This window comes from Neofelis nebulosa, chromosome 1 (genome assembly GCF_028018385.1).
Source record: "Neofelis nebulosa isolate mNeoNeb1 chromosome 1, mNeoNeb1.pri, whole genome shotgun sequence".
NCBI lineage: Eukaryota > Metazoa > Chordata > Mammalia > Carnivora > Felidae > Neofelis > Neofelis nebulosa.
In genome coordinates this window covers 124,682,628-124,696,753 of record NC_080782.1, presented here as the reverse complement: position 1 = coordinate 124,696,753, position 14,126 = coordinate 124,682,628, and the positions used below count along the sequence as shown (strand labels likewise).

Here is a 14,126-nt window from a genome sequence, read left to right as displayed (position 1 = left end):
TATACCCCCACACTTTCACTCCCCCTACTATCCAAGGGAGGGAGGGAAGTGGCAGGGGCTGGAGACTTGAGCAGCATCCTTTTCTGAGCCAAGGAGTGGCCTGGAAAGTAGTGGTCCAAGGCCTGTCCCCCACCCAGTCCCTGGTAACTTGATTCTCCCTTCTGTCATGAAGGCCCCGGAGGCAGGCAGGGAGAAAAAAAAAGAGTGCCTTCTGCCTCTTCCCTGGGAGTAAGGGCACTGGTGAGGCCTGACGTGGCAGAAGCAGAAACCCACAGGGATGGGGACCCCCACAGCAGAGAAGGCAGAGGTCCAGCATTACAGCTACAGAACAGGAAGGTGAAGACAATTTTATTTTTCCCTGGGATGCTGGTGGCTCCGGGCCTGACGCGTCCCCGAGGCTTTCTTATGCTTCTGGTCCAGCACTTGGGCCATGTAGTTCTCCTGTTGCTTCTGGATCCGGTAGTCAGACATGTGATTCCTGCAATGGAGCTGGCTGGGCATGGGCTGGGGACAGTCTAGGGTAGGGACCAGAGAGCTGGCTCCCTACTTCCATCAACAACCCCCAGCCTAGCCCAGACACCTCACCTGAAGATCTGTTTCTGCTGGCTGATAACTTGCTGCAACTCCTTAATCTCATTCTCTTTGCCATTAAGTATATCTTCTTGCTTTATAATGTGAGACTCAATTTCTGTGGGGGAGAGAGGCAGGGAGAAGGCGTGGTTCCCATCCGAAGGGCTCCTTCCTGAGATAAGGCATTCATTCCCTTATGGGTCTTTTTAGAACTTGGCTCTCCTGACCCAGGGGTTCTCCACAAGTAGCTGTTAACATCATGGTAAGAATGAGTTTATTATGGCGTTTTGATAGGTTGGTGACTGAGCGGCACAATGTCTGCTGAATGTGTCAGTGACTTTACAACTCTATTCTGGACCAGGTGACTCACATGAGGGCAGGAAAAGGCCTCTGCAGAGTGGTGGACAGTGCTGCCCAAAGGCAGGAGGATGAATGGCTCCTGTCCCTAACTCCTGCTGATCTTCACAGCTATCACCTCCTTGGCAAGACACTTCCTAGTTTAAAGTACAACCTCTCCCAATAGTTCCTATCCCTTTTTCCTGCTTTCTTTTTCTTCTTAACACTTATATCTAATATACCACATATTTTACTCACTTTTCTTCTCTGCTAGGATTTACATCCATGATATCCATAATGATAAATATTATTTAAATTTACTGCTTTAACCCTAAGGCCTAAAATCGTACCTGGCACATAGAAGGTGCACAATAAATTTATTTGTGGAATGAATGACCAGGATATCCTCTGGGGAGTTAGGACTTAGAAACATCACTTAGTTCAGTCATCTCAATCCAACCAGACGTACTGAGGGCCAGCTGGATGCTCAGACTTGTGCTAGGGCTTAAGGAGAGAAGACAGGGCCCCTACCCTCAAGGAGGCAGCTCCTGAAAGAGAGTTAAAACTCAGGAACTGATCAGAGAACAGAGGGTGATGTTTTAGCAGTGTTAATATTGATGAGACAGTATTGCTACTTTGGGCAAGTTGCCTCCTCTTCTAGACCCATTTTCTCATCTGTAATATGAGGACAGGGACAGCACAGGGGCGTGAGGTGAGAGGAGACAGTGGTGACAAAGCTTACCCCAAATTAAGTGCTCATTAGATGCAAGGATGATTTTTGTGTCTTGCATCAAAATCGAAAGAGGTTGTAGGGATTGGGGGGGGGGGGGGGGAGGCGGTGCTTCATTTACATAAACTGACCCTTAGGGAGCCCTGGAAAATTCTGATCCTCCTAGGAAGAAAATCCCACCACGTTTAAAGATTAGACAAATATTAACTAGAACACAAGGTCTAAAAAATGTAGAAATGCTGAAGTATTTAAGGTTTCAGAAGAGAAGATTTGGTAAAAAGTTAATGCACAGCATAGAAAAGAGGAGACAAAGACACAGGAGAAGGAAGAGAATGAAAATGAGCTCACTCGGTCATAGGACCATGCCTATTGAACCTTCTTCCCCAGGTCACGCAGATTGATTGATTGTGAAGTTCTTTTGGGAAAAGGCATCAGAAATTTATGTGAATCTTTTAAAATAAATTAGAGATGAATTTAAAATAAATAGCACCCACAGAGAGAATGGTTAGAAAATCCCTTTGAGAAAAATAAGAAACTATGTAAGTATAAAAAACAAACTAAAACCACAAAAAGGGAGGTTTCCCAACCTGGACAACAGGCCAGGGGGAGGCTCAGGTCATGAGATTTGCTCAGGTGAGGGCTTGTGTCCCACTGGAGGGGTCTGGGACATTCTGGGGGAGGGTAGCCAAGTTCCATCCCCATAGCATACACACACACACACACACACACACACACACACACACATACACACACACACCGCTTCCACAAGCAGATATAGAACCCCGTGGCTTTGGCTGATCTCTAGGAAATGCTCGAGTACCACCAGAAAAGAACTCTAGGTTTCTTTTAGGGAAGTATGGGGACAGGCAGAGAGACAGGAAGGAGTGGGGTCTGGTGGCCTTGGGTACAGAGGCAGTGACTGCCTGCTGGGCCCCAGGAGGCCCTACTGAGAGCCCTTGGTCAAACAGCCACAAGGCCTGTCAGCCTACCTAGTCAGATCAAGATATTGGCCTGTTGGCATCTTATTAGTAAGAGTACTCACCAAGGGAGAGAGAGGGCTGGATTGGTGGGTACGGGTGCCCAAGACTTCAGGTGACAGTCCATCAGAAGGGACTCTGAATCTCTTTTGGAATTGGGCTCTGGTCTCTGGCCTACTCAAAATCTGCTGCAATGTATGAAGCAGATGTTGCATGTGGAATTCAGATCTGTTCCTTAAACCAGGTAAGGGGAATTTAGTGTTCTGGGAAACTGAAAGGCATTCCTGGGATCTAGAGACACTGGGTGGCTGACAGAAAGTGCCGCACAGCTCATGGCACCAAGTGAGCCAACAAGGAGCCACATACATCTGCACAGAGCAGAGATGAAAACTAATGGCCTATGGGCATATTATACTTAGCCTATACAATAGTTTTAAAATTTCTAAATCAGTTGCCAACACTAAAAATTCACAAAAGTTTCCATGAAAAACTGGCTTCCAGTTTCTTTTTTAAGGATCTGACAATACTGCCCCCCTCCTCCCCAGAGCAGAGGCACTAAGCCCTTGAGAGAGGGCACGGCTCTTCCTGTCACCACAGTCCCTACCCCTCCCTACTGGGTCCCTAGCAGTCAGCCCCAGATAGGACTGTGCTTGCCCTGCTGTTCCTCTTGTAAAAGGTATGAGTGAAGTACACTATTTCTAATACCCATCAAAAGTGGGAAAACAAAAGTTGGACTAAAAGGTCGTATGTTTCAAGAAAAATGGGAGCGAGCCCATTCCTTTATGGCCATGAAGAATATTGTACACCAACTGCTTCCCTCATTTCCGTGGCCTGCCTGGTCCCTGAAGGCCTTTGCGATGGTGTGGCCCGCCTGGGCCTCCTGGTATCCTCAGCCGGGGGCAGAAGTTGGGGTGAAACCCTGCCCTTGACACAGGCACTGCGCTGTTAGGGAAGAGCCCATGTATGTAAGCGTGGGGGGGAGCACGGGCCTCCCGCCTACCATTGCACTTGGTGATGAGCTGGTCCTTCTTACTGGATTCCTGCAGGGCTCTGCTCTTGACACTGGAGAGCCTGGGTGGAGAAGATAAGACAAGAGAGGGTGGGAAGGCTGACAGGCAGCCTGGACCCCCAACCCTTCACAACCCTTTGAAAGGCCCACTCACGCTTTTTCAAAAGCCAGCTTCTCTTTCTCCAGCTGTTTAGATAGCACCTCTACCTCTCCGAGGGCAAACTGCAACTTCTCCTCTTCCTTGGCCAGGAGGACCTTGGTCTTGGCATGGGCAGCTTTCTCTTCCTGCAGGAACAGAAAGCAGTGACCTCATTACCCCTGAGCTACCCTAGGTCTCCTAGGTTCCATTAACAGCTCCATTTCTCAGACAGGCATATAGACGCCAGGGTACAGGAAGATTCTGTCCTCACTACTAGGGCAGGAAGCTGTCAGAGGCCAATAATAACTGTGCCCATCCACAGGGATCCCAGGAAATGGGGGAAGATCAGGAGCCCACAGAGGCCCTTACTTACCACCAGCTTCTTTTCCACTGCCTGGAACTCTTCTTTACTGACAAAATTTTCATCCTGGAGAACCATCTGCAACAGAGCCTGGCTCAGGGAGGGCCTGGGGCTGGTGTTGAAGGGGTACTCTCTAGGGACCAGGACCAAGGTTAGACAATGGGATGATACCCAGGGCACCTAGGATGAGACTTGGGCTCTGAACAGGGAGAATTTGGTTCCATAAGATTCACAGAGGCTCAGCTCTAGGTCCTGCCCTCAAGGAGCAACCAGTTTGATATAGGAGATAGCCCATGGCCAGTACTTCTAACACAGTGTGCACTATGATGGAGAAGCACAAAAGGCTGTGGTGCCCAGAGGAGGCCCCTGGTCTGGGGAAGGGTCAGACCTGCTTCTGGAGAAGGGGTCATCAGACATGAGCTCTGACTGGTAAACAGGGGTGGGCAAGAAGAGGGGGTGAAACAGAAAAGTGTTCTAGATGGTGAGAACATACATGCAAAGGCCAGCTGCAAAGAAGAGCTGGGTACCCTCAGGGAATTGCAGGTAATTGAATGCCTAGAGCTGCACGCACCCCTCAGGGTGAGAAATAAATGTTAAGTCAGTTTTGTTTCTGAGATGGAGATATCTCCCAGCTGTCTTATCAAGATAGAAAATAAAAACAGAAAAACCATGAACTTCAGCTGCCCAAGACTTTACCATGCCTGTCCAGGTAATCTGTGTCTCCAATGCTTTGAACTCATGAACTAGGATTTGACTCAGAAGGCAAAAGCAAAGGGGCATTAAAGGGTCGCAGGCCCTTAAGTTAACATGTGCAAGAGACAAACCTGTGCTTACTGCACTCAAAATGGCGCTGCATTAGACACTGGGGAGGAGATGTCCATAATGGAAAACGCGTTATAGTTTCAATACCTGCATCTGAGAACCCCGGGGAAGCCAATGAAGTCATATCCAATTAGAAGTGGGGAAAGTGAGGCTCAGTGAATACACGGGGAGATATCTAGTAGGCCTTACACAACCAGACAGAGAGTAGAAAGCAACTTAATTTTGTTTAAATTCCCTGGAAAATTATCATGAAGACCTTGACCCTTTTTGGCTCCACCCCTACCAGCCAGAACATACTCGGGCCCCGCCTCCTCCTGATGACGCCATTGGCAATGTGCTCTAAGCTCGCCATCGGCGTCGGGACAGGGTCTGGCCCCGCCCCCGCCATTTAGGTGTCCGGTCCGGCCCTCCCCCAGCTCTTCGGGCTGCATACCACATTCCTCAGCTGGTGAATCAGTTCCTCCTGAGACTCGATCACGTCCCGCAGTTGATCGAAAGCGAGACACACTGATCCTGACCGCCCCTGCGACCACCCGAGGGGCGTCGCCATCTTCCCCCCCCCCCCCCGCCAGCTCGTTGGAAATGTCTCTGGGCGCCTCACCCACCGACGTTCACCAATGAGAATGGGACGCCATAGAGCACCTTGGCAACCGGGGGCGGGGACTTTCTTTGTTAGTAGGGATGGAGCCCGCCTCTTAAAGGAGCCACACTCTTAAAAGCACAGCCTTCCCGTGGAGGAACTTCTAACAACCCTTAGGGATTTAAGTTTATACTTTATTTGCACACCTGTTTTATCTTGTGTTCGTCACGCAGACCTGAGGAGCAGACGGGGCACGGTTTGGTGAACAGCCCTCACTCAGACAAGGCCCTCAGCCTTATCCCAGGGCCTGTTAAACTGCAAGACCTGTGAAGCAAGAGCCAGCTAAGGCAACTCCTGCATTTTTAACGTTAACAGCTCTCTTTCTCCCACCCTAATCTCTGGATTTCACCCAGAGTATGAGACTCCAGGCTCCTGTGATTTCTTTTACAAGTACGAATACATTTAGTATTTAGGTAATCTGAACCCAAGCAATGAAGGGAAGCACAGACCAGAAAATGAGAGTGGCCTCACTCAAGATGAAGAGTCCTCATACTCTGGTACCTGGTTGTTGGTAGCCACATTGGAGCCAGGTGCCACCATGTCAAAGTGCCGGGGACGGCCCTGAGAGATCAGGAGAACTGAAGAGGGGCATGAAAGACACGGAGAATGGAGGTAGACAAGGATAAAGTGATCACACACACCCATTGAGGATATAGGGGGATCATCACATCCCCATTGAAGGCTTTCTTCAAAACCCAAATAAGATTAAATAAGCTTAGGAAAAATCGGAGCGAATATTCACTGAGTATTCACTATTCTGTGGCACCATTAAGCTTTTTCATGTGATCTTCACAATAACCTTGGGAAGTAGGTTATAATACCCTTAACCAGGTTCTATGAGAATGAGTAACTTGCCAAGTTCACTCAAGCTAGGAAACCCTGGAACAGGGTTTTAACACGGAAAGTTTGATTTCAGAGTCCATGTTCTTAACCATGATGCTGCATTACATTTTTGTTGAACATATTGGATACTAAAGTTATGAAATTTGATACCCCCCAGGCAGGAAATGACTATATTAAGGAGTTTGGAAAAAGTGTTATCAGTGACCAGGAAGGGAAGCTGAAAATTCAGGTGGGCCACTCAGGCTGCTCCCCAAAGCTCCTTAGGGACATATTTTGGGGTTGGATTTGTGGCCTGATAAATGTGACCATTCCTGTGAGTCTCCCAGTGGCAGCCCTTGTTTTATCTTTCCTTGTTTCTTGTTTTTGTTCTCATATCCTTGAGAGCAAGGCCTTTTCTGTTGACCAATCTTAAAGGGCCTAGAGCAGTACCATCCAATAAAATGTAGGTGATGGATATAGTCTATATCTGCACTGTCCAATACTGCAGCCACTAGCCACATTTGACTGTTTAGCACTTGAAATGTGGCTCATGAGACTTGAGGAATTGTTTTAAATTATTAAAAGTTTTGGTTAGTTAACATTTTAATTTAAATAGCCATAGTGGCTTGTGGCTACTGTGTTGGACAGCAAGGGCCTAGAAGGTGTCTTGTAGGTTGTGTGCCTCAGCACAGCGCCTTCTTGGAGTTTTGTCTATTGAATGTGAGTGTTCATCTGAATCACCCTGGACAAAGCTGCACATTCCTCTGGGGCAGGAATACCTGGATTCCCCCCTTGAACTGTCTCTTCTCTCTCAAGTCTTTAATGAGATGCTACTTCTTTTTTTTAAGTTTATTTTTTTATTTTGGGGGAGAGAGAGAGCATGAGCAGGGGAGGGGCGGTGGTTGGGGGAAAAAGACTGAATCCCCAGCGCAGAGCCTGCTGCAGGGCTTGAACCCACGAAACCATGAGATCATGACCTGAGCCGAAATCAAGAGTCAGACTCTTAACCAACAGAGCCACCCAGGCACCCCTGAAATGCTAATTTGATAACCCTTGCCATTCACATTCACCTCCAGAAGCTGGAATAGGCTGCCCCTCAGGGCAAAACTCTGGAGTGTAGTAGTCTCCACCAGCCAATTCCCTGGGGAGGGAAGGTTGTGAGCAAGAGAGAACCCTGGATCCAGGTCTGCACCCTGCATACCAGCATGAACATGACGGATTGTCCTCTGGTTGAGGACCGCCACAGACTCCCCCTCTGTATGTCAACAAACACTCCAGGCTCCTGGCCGGCCAGGGCTCAGTAAGACTCAGGATGGCAGGACATCACAAACAGCTCTGTGATCCTGCCCCGGAAAGTGTTGCCTTTCTGCACAGGGTTATCCTTCTGGTTGATGTTCCCATTTTCTGTTGCTGTATAACTAACCACCTAAAATTTACAGCTTAAAAAAAAAATCATTTTGCTCAGGAATCTTACATTTAGGCGGGGTTCAATAGTGAAAGTTCATCTCTGCTCCATGATGTAGTATCAGATGGGATTTTGGTGGGGGGACTGGGAAAGGAGAGGCTAGAAATGTTTCCAAGGTGGCTCATTGATATAACTGGCAAATTTAGTGCTATCAGCAGGGAACGCATTTGAGCCTGAGGACCAAGTTTCTTGTCCCTCTCCATGGGCTATTTAGGCTTTCTCATAGCATGGTGATTAGGTTTAAGAGAAAGCATCCAAAGTGATAGGAAATGGAAGATGGCCGGGGCACCTGGGTGGCTCACTCGGTTGAGTGTCCGCCTTCGGCTCAGGTCATGATCTCACAGTTTGTGGGTTTGAGCCCCACTTCGGGCTATGTGCTGACATCTTGCTTAGAGCCTGGAGTCTGCTTCAGATTCTGTGTCTCCTTCTCTCTCTGCCCCTCCCCCGCTTGCTCTCTGTCTCTCAAAAATAAATAAATGTTAAAAAAAACTAACAACAAAAAAAAGGAAATGGAAGATGGCCACTTCCTTAAGGCTTAGGCCTAAAAAACAGTACAGTGTAATTTCTGCTATTTTCTATTTGTCAGGAGGCCTCAGGGTTCAGATTCAAGGAGAGGGGACACATCCCACTGTAGTTTCAAAGAATTTGGGCTGCACTTCCAGCCAATGTGCAGATGACTTGTCATTTCTTTAAGGTTCAGCTCAGATAAACCCAGAATGAAACTTAGTCTAGTGGGGGAGACAATCATCAAATAAATACTTACTTAAATCCTAAATTAAGTCATTATCCAAGTAAATAACATTATAGCTATGACAGGTGCTGAGAGGAATGGGTATTTTTTTTTAATGTTTACTTATATTTAAGAGAAAGAGAGAGACAGCGCAAGCGGCAGAGGGGCAGAGACAGGGAGAGAGACAGACAGAATCTGAAGCAGGCTCCAGGCTCTGAGCTGTCAGCAGAGCCTGTTGTGGGGCTTGAACTCACAAACTACAAGATCATAACCTGAGCTGAAGTCAGACGCTTAACTGAGCCACCCAGGCGCCCCTGTATTTTTTTTTTTTTAAGTAGGCTCCAGGCCTGACGTGGGGCTTGAACTGACGACCTGCTATTAATAAGAGTCATATGCTCTACCTAGGGGTGACTCTGCTGACAGCACAGAGCTCGCTTTGGATCCTCTGTCTCCCTCTCTCTCTGCCCCTCCCCAGCTTGTGCTCTCTTTCTCTCAAAAATAAATAAACATTACCAAAAAAAAGTCATATGCTCTTTTAAATGAGCCAGCTAGGTGCCCTGGAAGGAAAGTATTTTAAAGGGAGATTTTGCCCCGTCTGGAGTGTCAGGGAAGGCTTCTGTGTGGAATCGGGATTTTGAGCTGAAACCTATTAAGATAAACCCGGAGGCACTTAACAAAGCAGGCAGGGGCAGGTGAGTGGGAAAGGGTTTCAGAAAGAGAGAATAGTATATGTAAGGTCCCTGGGGCAAAAGGGATTGGCAGAGTGTAGTAATTAAGAGGCTAGTATGGGGGCACCCGGGTGGCTCAGTCAGTTTAGCGTCTGATTCTTGATTGCAGCTCAGGTCATGATCTCATTCTCTTCTCTCTCAAAAAATAAAATTAAAAAAAAAAAAAAAAACTCAAAAAAAGAAAAAAGGCTAGTTTGGCAGAAAAGAAAAAGATAGATGTACAGGGCAAGCAGGGTCAGTGGCCAGAAACTTGGTAGAACCTTGTTAAGCATTAGACCCCACAAAGAACTTTGATGGTTTTTATTCTTGGAGCAAAAGAAAGCTACTGAAATATTTTAAGCGAGAGGATGACATAATTTATGCTCTGGGAAGATCTCTCTGGTTGCAGCAAGGTGTACAGATTGGAAGTGGCCCTGAGTAGATGCACAGAGACTACTTAAGAAGCTATTGCAGTTTTTATCAGAAAAAGCGGCTGGTAGTTTGGGAGTCAGATGGTGTCAGAGGAGATGAAGAGAGTAGTTGGATTTAGAATGTTCTGGAGGTCAAACTGATAGGATTTAACGAAGGAGGGGTTACAAGACAAAAGGAAGCCAAGGTGTTTTGGTTGTCTACTGCTGCAAACAAACTACCCCAAAATGTAATGACTTAAAACAGTAACTATATTGTCATTTGCTCATGACTCGGTGGTTTGAACAGGGCTTGGTGGGACAGGCTATTTCTGTTCTGCCCATCAGCTAAGGTGGCCCAAACAGCGCAGCTTGGATCTTCTGTCTGGGTTCTTAGTCCTTGCTGCCAGCTCACTTGTTTGGTTCTCCTCTCCTCTCCTCTGCCTGGTTTCTCCATGTGGTTAGCTTAGTGGTCTCAGGGTGGTTGGACTTACATGGCAGCTGACTTCTCCTAAGTGCAAAAATGGAAGCTGCTAGTTTTGCCACATTCTTTTGGTTAAAGATCAAAGGCCAGTCCAGATTAGAAAGGGGACTATGCAAGGGCACAAATATTAAGCATGGTCCTTTGGGAGACTTCAAATTAAGTCTACCACACGGTTTCTTGGCTTTCTGACTTTCACACCTGGATCAATGGTGGTGTTATTCATGGAAATGGGAGCACTCAGAGTATTTTTCTGTCTTCTCTTAAAAAAAGAAATCACTGCAGGGACGCCTGGGTGGCTCAGTCGGTTAAGCGTCCAACTTGGGCTCAGGTCATGATCTCACATCTGTGGGTTCGAGCCCCGCATCGGGCTCTGTGCTGACAGTGCGGAGTGTGCTTGGGATTCTCTGTCCCTCTCTCTCTGCCCTTCCCCCACTCTCTCTCTCTCTTAAAAATAAACATTAAAAAAAATCACTGCATTCTGTAAGAAGGATGATTATATTTCAGGTCTCTCTCCCTCAGAGTTGATTTCACTGAAGCCTCAAACTGGATCACATTCCTGTTAAAGAACCTGAAGGTTTTCTTGATTTCCCCTTTGACATTCATCCCACTGGGGAGCTAACTTGTCTGAAGTTAGCTTTGCCCTCAGATATGAGCTCCAGGAGTTGGAGCTGTGGTGCTGGGTCTCACTTATTCCCCAACCCCCATCCCCAAAGCTCAACCCACTGGACACACAGTGTCCATCTTTGCTGAATTGAATCTCATCTCTATCTTTCTTCAAATGAAAGATATTGTTATGAACCATGTACTCTATATTTTGAATTTGTGTTTTTGTTTAGTAATTTCTACGCTCAAAGTGGGGCTTGAACGCATGACCCTGAGATCAAAAGTCACATGCTCTTCTGACTGAGCCACACAGGCACCCCCATGTACTGTATTTTTTTTTTTTTTTAGTATTTATTTTTGAGAGAGAGAGAGAGAGAGAGAGACAGAGTCTGAACAGGGGAGGGGCAGAGAGAGAGGGAGACACAGAATCTGAAGCAGGCTCCAGGCTCTGAGCTGTCAGCACGGAGCCCAATGCAGGGTTCGAACCCACTAGACGTGAAATCATGACCTGAGCCGAAGTTGGACGCTTAACTGACTGAGCCACCCAGGAGCCCCTGTACTGTATTTTTTAAACCAAGACTTTCCTAAATATGGGTCGTTGGGAACAAGGCCATTAGGGAACTGGGACACCTGATTTGGGGGCTAAGTAGTTTAGCTCTGTATGTAGGCTATAATATCCTGCAGCTGCTAGCATCTGATAGACAAGAAATACAGAATTGGTGATGCCACCAATGTTATCTATTGTTCTAAACATCAATAATTCCACTGATGGATGAGGGAAGACTGTAGCAGAGGAGAGACACTAAGCCTTCTCTAGTCCTAACTAGCTCCAAGGGAGTCCAGCATTCTGTGGTGCCTAAGGATGCCATGGACAAGGGTAAAAGAACAAAGGAAAAATATAGAGCCATTCTTTTTATATAAAATCGTTTAATTTCTTTCTCCGTTAAAATACACTCAATCCAGATGCAGTGGATCAGGTGACCAGAGTTCTCAAGATTCGTATTCCACCAGGAGCTGATTCCACCTCTGTCAAACCTGGCTCTGGTCACAGAACATTCACATCTTTAATTCCCAATACTGAGTGTGATGCAAATGACGTCGTCAATATCGAACACATGGGTATATACTTACGTGGTGGTCACTGCACGAGGTATCAACAATGCAGGCTCAAACATAGGATGTAGAGTAACTTGGCCCTTCCCCAAAATAAGTATATTAGAGCACTAAGCTTATACCATAAATAAGTCCAAAATAAATACTAATTAAGAGCTAGCTTCTGTGAGGAACAGGGCATGCAGAGACAATGAACTTGCAGGTGTGGCCAGTTGTAACAGAAAGCTTCCGGAATCCCAACAATGCCTCCTCACAAAGTCAGTCCTGAGCATGAGGATGAAAATGAGAACAATGCAAGGCTTGGCCAGGCTGCGGGATCCCATGTTCCAGTGGGGTTTGGAGTTCAGTATAATTTCTAACAGTTTCCAACACAAAGCATAGCAGTGGCATTTTCTTACCAGTCACTCGTCCCAAGTTGTGAGGCCTGGAGCTGATCAAGGAAATTCAGAAGTTTTCTGGTATGAGCAGATGAACCTCAGGGTTGCTAATCTGGGGACATGGATTCCTTGAAGTTGCAGTGTCCTCTGTGAGAAGGGTTTTCACCCTCCCCTCCTCACTGCTGATCAGGCAGCGTGAAGAGCGCTTTCATTCTCATGAATGGGAGCTTCACCTTCTGCTTAAGCCACGAGCCCTGCTTTGCCCCACTTCCCCACCTCACACATCCCCATTCTGCATTAATGCTCACAAAAACATGTAGAGCTGCACGCCAAGACAGCAAGAATAAGCCTTACCTAAAGAGTTTATATGTGATCAGGAAACCTTCCAGAAGATGGAGGCAAGAGGAAGACGCTTATTTTACCACCATGTGGACAACCCATCTAAAATAGAACCCAGGAAGTCATAGTTTAGCCATATTTTGGACCATACGAAGTAGATTAAACTATTCTTCAGCCAAAGGCAAATACCGTTCTACTGAGGAAAGCCAAATTTGAGTGTTGTAGTCTATTAGGTAATAAACACAACACTACCATCAGTGCTTTAAAAACAGACAAGAGACCTGACATTTAATGGAGTTAGTTTTGCCTCTATTTAGTATCATCACAGATAATTCATCTCTGCCATGAAATCTATGTCAAGTCAATTTAATTATGGCCCATTTTCTAGCAGAGATTGGAGTTGGGGAGAGAAGAGCTTTGATTTTTATGTGTATAGGAAAACTTTCCATCGGCCTGTTTGGCTCACAGGCATATTGTATAGTATAAATCCCCTCAATTACTCAGAAAGGATCAAGGAAGTCCCCCAAACCAGGAAGATAGATCTAGTTGGGCAGAAAAATCTGGCGTTTCTAGAACTGCTCCCTCCCACAGCTGAGCAGTTGCCCCCTACCAGCCACCAAAGATCCACTCTTCACCTCTAGACCCATCTCCTGACCCTGTGGAATGTCCATGTTGAACCATACTAGACACATCTGCCTAAATTATGGCTATGAATCTGAAAGGAGAAACTCTACTTTGGAAATCAGTTTTAATAAGGGAACTTTTCTTTCATCCTGGAGTCCAGAGTACAGTCACCTACTGATTTTCCAGGTTCTGGTTCATAATGATCTAGGCGGTTCAATCCTGGCAGCTCACCTTGGCCAGGCTAAGGGATCCCATGTTCCAGTGGGGTTTGGAGGGCCAAGAGGGCCCAGAGGGCCCAAGAGGGACAAGAGGGCCCAGAACCACAAGGCCAAGGAAACAGCTTACTTCTTCCTTGTCATCAGTGGGAGTGGCTACCTGCCTTTGAGTGGCTATTCTGCTTTGTATACAGAATTATTTTAGAGAGGGTCTTGCTTCTAAAGACCAAGGAAGAAGTGTCCTGAATGAATGCAGGACTGCCATAAAAAGGATACAGGGTTACAGTGTCAGGGGGGACCAGGGCATCCTAAGATTATGCCTTAACAATCTGGCTAGAATCACCAGACAAATGGGAATGATCTCACACTTCCTTCTTGATAATCAGCCTAGCTCTGCCACTACCAATTGTATGACTGGGTCAACCATTCATCCTCTCTGGGCCAAGGTTCTCTTTCATAAAAAAAAGGGGGGGGGGGAAGGGTAACATGTCTCCTTCACAGCATTATGAGGAGGCTAAAGTAAGAAACTATATGTGGGAGCCTCTGCTTCACACCAGGCACTCAATAAATGTTGACTACATGGAAAAGCATCTCATATAACAAAATGTAGGGCATTGGGTTAAACACAGTGACTGCTTGGGACCAATACCAGACCT

General features: G+C 46.6%; 1 protein-coding gene and 1 long non-coding RNA gene across 4 annotated transcripts; both read right to left on the bottom strand.

The window, feature by feature from the left end:
- Nucleotides 1-332: 332 nt before the first annotated feature.
- Nucleotides 333-5,527, bottom strand: SPATA24 (spermatogenesis associated 24). 3 transcript variants are annotated; one of them, XM_058735185.1, is made up of 6 exons: nt 5,378-5,527; nt 4,135-4,200; nt 3,777-3,907; nt 3,614-3,684; nt 586-688; nt 333-493 (listed from the first exon to the last, which is right to left on the bottom strand). In XM_058735185.1, exons 1-6 carry the CDS (start codon nt 5,492-5,494, stop codon nt 349-351), a joined length of 633 nt encoding a protein of 210 aa, XP_058591168.1. In that variant the 5' UTR covers nt 5,495-5,527; the 3' UTR covers nt 333-348. The 3 variants fall into 3 exon arrangements, with proteins under 3 accessions (XP_058591168.1, XP_058591178.1, XP_058591184.1); XM_058735195.1 differs by having other exon boundaries at nt 333-478; nt 5,378-5,526; XM_058735201.1 differs by lacking the exon at nt 5,378-5,527 and adding an exon at nt 5,032-5,219.
- A 141-nt stretch (nt 5,528-5,668) lies between these two features.
- Nucleotides 5,669-7,695, bottom strand: LOC131514871 (uncharacterized). Its single transcript, XR_009263306.1, has 3 exons — nt 7,608-7,695; nt 6,056-6,162; nt 5,669-5,848 (listed from the first exon to the last, which is right to left on the bottom strand). It is a non-coding gene; the product is annotated as an uncharacterized LOC131514871 (long non-coding RNA).
- Between the last annotated feature and the right edge of the window lie 6,431 nt (nt 7,696-14,126).

Excerpts from the sequence above, each read along its gene's own strand:
- SPATA24 (XM_058735185.1), bottom strand. The coding sequence starts at position 5,494 with ATGGCGACGCCCCTCGGGTGGTCGCAGGGGCGGTCAGGATCAGTGTGT. Across the intron at positions 3,685-3,776 it reads AAGCTGGCTTTTGAAAAAGC|GCTCTCCAGTGTCAAGAGCA; the intron begins GTGAGTGGGCCT and ends TTCTCCACCCAG. Across the intron at positions 494-585 it reads CAGCAGAAACAGATCTTCAG|CCAGCTCCATTGCAGGAATC; the intron begins GTGAGGTGTCTG and ends GCCCATGCCCAG.